The sequence below is a fragment of the Ceratosolen solmsi genome, unplaced genomic scaffold (genome assembly GCF_000503995.2).
Source record: "Ceratosolen solmsi marchali unplaced genomic scaffold, CerSol_1.0 scaffold8, whole genome shotgun sequence".
In the NCBI taxonomy this organism is placed as follows: domain Eukaryota; kingdom Metazoa; phylum Arthropoda; class Insecta; order Hymenoptera; family Agaonidae; genus Ceratosolen; species Ceratosolen solmsi.
In genome coordinates, this window is record NW_011948439.1 from 2,244,070 (window position 1) to 2,252,115 (window position 8,046).

The 8,046-nt window shown below is 37.8% G+C and overlaps 1 protein-coding gene across 1 annotated transcript in view; it reads right to left on the bottom strand.

The window, feature by feature from the left end:
• LOC105365492 (death-associated protein kinase 3) overlaps positions 1–8,046 on the bottom strand; it is a 14,460-nt gene extending 6,414 nt beyond the window's left edge. Inside the window, 2 exon segments of the mRNA XM_011503673.1 lie at positions 6,290–6,380; positions 7,893–8,046. Of these exon segments, the coding sequence (XP_011501975.1) occupies positions 6,290–6,380; positions 7,893–7,926 (125 nt within the window). The 5' untranslated portion in view covers positions 7,927–8,046.

An 8,046-nucleotide genomic window follows, 5' to 3' on the forward strand; every position in this document is an offset into this window, starting at 1 on the left:
GACTCGGCGAACTCTCTTTAACACTCTGTTTTCGAAAGCGATAAATGTTCGATTCGTGTCTAGATACGCGTCCCCCACCCCGATCTCTATCTCTCTCACTCTCTAGCTCTCTAGCTCTCTGGCTCTCTAACCCTTCCTCGTTCGCTCTCGCACTGGCAGGCGTGCCATTCTTTTCAATCTACCACCCTCGTGATCATAGATTGACAGCAATGGATGCAACAGAGCTCGTTAAAATTGGAATCCACGGACATCCGAGGGATTCCTGCTCGAGGATGCACGCGCACTTCCGCGACGACACGAAACTCGTCGGGGTAGAGGCGCGTGTCAATAGCAACGAGGGCCATTATTAATAATAAACACCGAGGTCTCGAACGCCCCCATCCAACTGGCCCTCGTTACCTCGTGCGGTACCAACTTACCGCATTCTCACACTTTGACGATATTTCGCGCACTTCCGGCAAGGCATGAAATGCATGGAATTCGCCGAATCACTCGCGGAGTACTCGGCATTTCGGTAAGCGAAGACAACAGCCAAAACCCAAGATTTTGGAAGGCAACGACTGCCTGAATGCCCTTGTAATGATCAACCGAGACACCCAGTCATTTAAAAGCCCGTGAATCCAATTTCATAGCAGGATTCGAAGGATGCGGGATAAATGGGAACATTGGTAAATGTTAACGATGTCTCGATAATAACAAATTTAACAATCAAATAGATTACTTCTTTTGCATAGGGGATCGACGATGTATGACTTCGACAATCGGCCAGATATAATAATGTGAAAGAATTTAATAATAAATGATAAACGAAGGCGTATATATTATAAAAAAGACGCTCTTAGACTAAATACGAATGTTATTGCTTATCCTCCATACCAATAAGCTGCAATACGCATGTAACATTAGAATTTTATTTCCCCCTCTTCTCAAAATTAAGCATCTAGCATCTAGCATCTAGCATCTAGTTCTTCATAGGCAAGGAAATATTACGAAAATTTTAGTCCATTATTCATGAATATGATATAACATCCATCTCAGTTCAGATGGATGACCAGTTTGTCCTATGTTCAAATGATATATCAAAGATAAAGATGAGAAATAATTGCCAACGTCGGAGACGCTATAGGATAATTGCAATTCGACTGTCCTCTGTCATTCAATCGATACTTTACGATAACGAATGGCTAGGGAATATAATGTTTTCCATGCAATAGCTCGTTTCTTTTTAACAATGCCAAACGAATGCGAGGACGAATAAAGCTTATCGGCCGGATTTAAAGGGGCAACGAAACGAATAAAAAAATAAACCAACCAGTAGTATTGAACGTTCGAATGCTTGTTGCCGTGCCAAGTTCACGGTCGTAAAACAACCGGACGTAGAACTTCGAGCCATCCGATAAGAAAAGAAGGACCGCCGAAGAATTTCATCACCCCTTGCGCAAGCTGCACTTTATCTCGCAAGCTATGCAAATAAACGCTCTTACGTCTTTAATTATTCGTGAAGCAAAATGAGTTATGCAGGATGATTTCTAGCCAAATATAATGCCTCAGGTTCGATTGTTACGAATAATAAGCAAACGAATGAATGAATTGCGCTTTAAATGAAATTCCTTCGCTGGCAACTACAATTGCCACCCCGCTCGCGCCACTTGGCCAAATTCTATTGTATAATAATATCGTTCAAAACTTGTTACGCGCATCATCATTCTACTCGCATTGGAATGCAAATGTATTCTCTCGCGGTTGCGCGGTAGATCTCGCAATAACCGCTAGACAAATGGCGCGCTCTAAACGTTAAGCATCCGAAGCTCGTCGGTGGGAAAAAGTCGTTGCAAGAATTGAATTTCCATATTTAGATATGTTGCCTGTTTACGTATTGACATTGTTAGTCCAAGTCGGGGATAATATTTAGACATTAATTTTTTTTTTTTTTTTGTTTTTTTTTTTTTTTTTTTTCATCTATATTATCATAAACATGATTAATGCTTACGCATTATGTAAATAAACTAAAAGCTTATAAAAATAATAAACTAGACGATCGTAGGATTTAGATATAACGATGCTATCGATAATCGATCTATTACTCAGCTTTGTAATGTTACCGTTTTAACGAGACGAGCATTCGTTAACACAAGGAAAGCCATTTGTCATGAGAATTATCCTAGTAGGATAATCAATACGAAAGTGAGATTTATGTTAACGACATCGGGAATGTTGGCTTCTCTTTGTCAACTCGTCGTTCCTTAGGCCTCATGCGCTTTTCACATTCGCTTTTGACTTATTCTTCGTGTAAATGAAGATCACAGGGATCTTATTAGGAGCATAAGTCATTTTAGAAAATTCATCATAGACAAAATAGCGCTGCATAATTCACATTCTTTTAAAATTATTGTAAAAAGTTGTTTTTTAATTCCTGATTTCCTGTTTTGTTTTGTTGTCGTTGTCGTTGTCGTTGTCTTTTCCCCTTTCACTGGCAGAAATATTTTACGAATTGTCTGCAGCCGTTAATGGGAAGACCGTAAGCCGTCTCACTCTATATATCGCGTCTCGAATTGACTTTCAAAGAAATTTTTACAAACATCCAAGACTTTGATGTTTCCCATATAAGCGTCGAAAAATAAATTCTATTTATAAGTGAAAATATAGAAGCAGTTACCGAGGTTGTTTATCATGCAAGTATTACTCATGGAAGTAACGTCTACCTAAATACAAAGCAATCCTCGTGATAAACATTATTTTCATAGATCTTCACTTAATTAGACATTGATCAATTTGAGAGATATCTATATGGCGTAATATAAATCTTATAACTATAATTTTTCATAATTATTTCAATTTTGATCCTCAATGTACTTGGTATTATCTGAATGATAATAGAAATTCCATATCGTATGCTAAATTTTTTAAATACTTTTTTTCAAAGTTTTTTCGTATGTAATATTATACAACATAATGCAATGTATTTGCTTAGTGAGGCAGTGGTAAGCTAAATATGTTTTTAATGTAATACCTATCTTGCTTCTTACAAAAAAAAAAAAAACTTTAAATTTAAACGATAATGAAATCTAAAATGTATTTTTAACCTTTTTGCGTTATAAAGGCTGCGTACTGAGAAACCAATAAATTTATATTTAATATGTACTAGCTGTTGACGTTGGTATTTCGATTTTGTTAAATGTACAAGAGATAGATGTATCGTATAGTTTATCTCGATTAATAATAAATAATAATGCAGTTGATCAACGATATAATAATAATTAATATATCATCTATTTTAATAAAATATTATTAAATTAAATAGAATATCCTGAATGAAAAATATCAGTGAAAATATTCTTTTTTTTTATTGTTATTATTATTCCTATTACTCCTCTTACAGTTATCCTCGTCATTATTATTATTATTATTATTATTGTCGTTGTCGTCGTCGTCGTCGTCGTCGTCGTCATCGTCGTCGTCGTTGTCGTTGTTGTTGTTGTTGTTATTATTAATACTATTACTATGTTTTTGTGTGCGTGTAATCTTTACGAATGTGTAAAAGAAAACTGATGTCGTATGTTTGATAGTTATTTACATGGATATGCTGTCACGCAATTAATCAAAATCAATTTAATTTATATTTCCTATTTTATATGTGTCTTATGCCATTCGAAAAAGGTACTCTTAAACAAAAGCTTCATCCATTTCAGTATATTAATCATCAATTTTCGTCTATAATGCACAAGTGAGGCACTTGGCACATCTTGCAAATATAAAGATACGTTGATTTTCTGACACTTTGGCCATCTTTCATTAACGTGGGATACAAAACGTTAAGACATACTTGCTTTTACACTATATTAATACATTTATAGTCAAGAAATATATATATATATATATATATATATATATATATATATATATATATATGTGTGTGTGTGTGTGTGTGTGTGTGTGTGTGTGTATAAATATGCATTTTTCATTCTACTTCAATGTAGTATCCGTATTAAAAACATCAAAGATATATAAATGTATTAATAGAGATTTTTGTTTCCAATTACACATATTTCTTTTCTCGTTATTACGCATTATTACTTGCTCATTGTAGCTATTCCAAAATTTTTTCTCTCAAGAAAACATTATTTATTGCAATTCAATTATGTATTAATGATTTAATGAATTTAACGAAATATGTGATGTGCCATTAGCTTTACATTCTTATGTGGGAAGAATAGCCATAGTACAATTTTCGTACATTTTCCTGATATTCAATCGACTCAACAGACATTTAATGTTTAATTTTCTCTCAAATTAATTAATCACTTTAATACGATTATAAGAAATTATTTTTCTTTAAATTCATTCATTTATAATTTATTCGCATTTATCGCTTGATGTAAGAAATCGCTTTTAAATATTTAACTTTGACGTATTTTCAGAATTGAAATTACCAAAAGCTAATTATACCACATATTAATTACTATTCTTAACAACATTATTCTAGTATTCATGCGAATCAGCTTCACGAATATAATTGTTATAATATTAAAAATGATATAATTTTTCGGCTTTTCGAAATTACTCATACCTTTGAATTATTTGTACCATTAATGTGCAATGCTTGCTAAAACTATTTGAGGAACGTAAATATGCTAAAATACAATTTTTACGTAAAGATAAATATTGCTTTGATAGAGAAAATCGATGGGTCTTATTGATATGCGATTAAACGGCTTGTCAATGTAGGGAATGAAATTAGTGTTTATAATGGAGAAATCATTAAATCGTCTGTACAATTTCATGATATTACGATGACAATAAAAATAGAACAATAATAAAAATGTCCGATGAATGAAAGAAGAGGCAGATAATGTTGAATTATAGTTACAGGTGGATAATACGAACTTTCTTCATACAATAAAATAAACATTTTAGTTGATTTTCAAAAAGATTGATAAATGTATTCATAGACAGTAATATTTCAAGTCAAACGTCTGAATTTTCATGCATTATGTGAAAACATTCATCAGGAGACTGTTTTGGCAACTTCTGATCCGACAATACTTTTATTCGTCCAAAACAATGAAATTTCACAATAACGATAAAATAACGATAAAATAATAATAATAATAATAATAATAATAATGATGATGATGATGATGATGATGATGATGATGATGATGATGATGATGATGATGATGATGATGATGATGATGATGATGATGATGATGATGATGATGATGATGATGATGATGATGATGATGATGATGATGATGATGATGATGATGATAATAATAATTATAATAATAATAATAATTATAATAATAATAATAATAATAATAATAATAATAATAATAATAATAATAATAATAATAATAATTCCACCATTTATCCTACATCCTAACGTATAGTTAATTCGAAATCCTAACCGAAGTCTTGGGTACTCGTGTTGTAGAGATCGGATCACCGAACTGCAGATAAATATAGTACTTTTACCCGGACGGAAAAGCTTTGCGCTCGTACTTATTACTCGCGAAGGCTGTCTTTTTTTGTTTCCTCCCTAGATGTATCATGGTACGGGACGTGGTCTCAAGGGGGTCGGGAGCTGGGAGGTGTATAAGGAGAATTCGCGTCTATGAACAGGTTGTCCAGGTTCTCAGACCTTTCCATTTTCATATTCTCGATAATATCGGACGGGCAACGCTTCCAACACAAGCAGTGCATTTTTCACAACAATTTTTTAGGGATTCGCGAGAGAGAGAGAGAGAGAGAGAGAGAGAGAGAGAGAGAGAGTATTCAACATTCCATTTACACGGCGTATGTAGAATTCTCGCTCTCTCTCTCTCTCTCTCTCTCTCTCTCTCTCTCTCTTCTCTCTCGCGTTGATGCGCATCGCAATTGGCCAAAAATCTTGGCTACTAAATTCAATATCTACACGCATCGCTAACTCTTAAAAATTCGCAAACTTTACAACTTCCACGCGCACGGGATTCTTAAATATCTTCGAATACCTTACCGCTTTACTATTTTCGCACCACGTCTATTATTGCTTTAACCGAGCCAGTAAATTTACTTCGGAATACAATATGCCGGATTTCGTTTCGAATTTTTTGTCCGATTTGTTGTTCGGATATATTTTTATAGCGCAATAAAAGTACGCGGATCGTTCCAGCGAGAATAACAACGTTCGATTGCCTGGCAAAGTACGGCGTGACGATTCGATTGGCGATTTCGCTTTTCACTCGGCAATTACTTTCTCATCTCGACTTTCGATGGGACATGGGACTGTCACTGTGATTCGTGGACGTACCTGCCAATCTCGGACTGGATGTCATAGTGCTTCTTGAATTCTACGCCCTTTCGCACAGTTACGTCTCTGTAGGGGAAGCTCGGTTCTATCTCTGAAATTGACAAATTAATCAAGATATTATTAATGCGTCGATCGAGCGACATTGGCAGGGCGGCTGCGACGCATCGCATTTATCAGCAATTATTCGTTTCGATTCGAAAAACTTCTTACGCAATGTCATATATATATATATATATATATATATATATATATATATATATATATACTTATGCTCGTAAAATTTATGGGCTTATAAAGACTGCGATTGCCATAATTACTCGTTATTTACGAAGCTCGAAGCATGGCATGAGAAATATTTATACAATTTGTATAAACGATTGTTTGTACACCGTTAGAGCGTAGCTGCATTTCAATACTTTCTACGACCATTGCCGGATTGGCAAATTACCATCCTGCTCGATTATTCCCACATGGAGATCGTCATTACATTGGATTACATCAAGCGGCGCTCGCGATAACGACTCACATCATGATAAATGCGTTAAGTAAATTACGTGGAGGAATGGAGAGCTTCGATTCATCCCCATTCGAGCAAATGCCGGCAGATGTCTCAATTAATTAGCTTCTTCGCGCACAAATTGTACGAGAAATACGAGACATCGTTTCCAAAATTCGCTTAGCCAATCGCAAATAGATCTCCGCAATTCGTATCGGCGAATTCCATAGGTTTTCGAATCGACGACGACGCAACGCGATGGTCGGTCGTACGACCTTAGGCAACGATGAAATGTCCGACAATCGTCTACGTTAACCGAATTCCGACCGCAGCAAAGCATCAAGCCCACTAAAAGCGTAACTATTATTCGCGTGGCCCAACTCGTGAAGATATGGTCCTCTTTAAAAATAACGGACGGTCCTAGACAAAACAGCGCGTGTCTCGGTGATGCAGGCGGTGCAGACAGCCCGACGTGACGGGAAAGCAGGTGAATTAAGCCGGTCGCAGTGTCGAGGTACCGAGAGTCCGACAAGTAGACCTAAGGGCCATTATCCGAGGACTGATTATAACCCAGCCCAGGTGCATTCCAGGCTCGATCTACCTCTTTATAAATTATTTCTCTTAAAATAATATAAAATCCCGACTGGCGTGGGCATCTCGACACCTCGATGTAAGGTAGCGGGCGGAAGAACGTCAGACCTGAGTTTGATTGGGATGTTAGTCGCGCGCGTTAATCCCCGAATCCGCTGTCCGTCGTCGTTAGTCGCGCGCCCGGCACCGGAAGTCTCGGATCGGCTCCTCCACCCCTCGGGTCGCCTCGATGGAGGGCCCGATCGTGGCCGGCCCCGCGTTCGCCGTCCAGCCCAGCCCAGCTCCCAGTCCCAGTCGTGGCGAGGAGAAGGCCGGTAAACACTGGAGGCCGCCGCGAATTCCTCGCTCCCGCGCTAATAATAGGCCGCGCGGAACTCACGGAGTCTTCCGTTATTTCCGGCGACCCAGTTGAGCCCGGCGCGTTCCACTTTGCTGTCGGCGTCGGGGGCGAACTCAGCCTATCCTCCGGCGCACCCCCCCCCTTCCACCACACCCCCGAAGCAGCCCCGAGCTTACCGCCGACGGGGTCGGTCTCGTCCACGCGGATCATCCTCTCGGACTCGTCGAGCGATCGGCGGCTGGCGCAACGACACGGGACCGAGGCACCGTGGAGCAGAGGCGATTATCGACTATCGGCTCTACCGCGGGGCTTCTCTCTTCCTCTTCGACT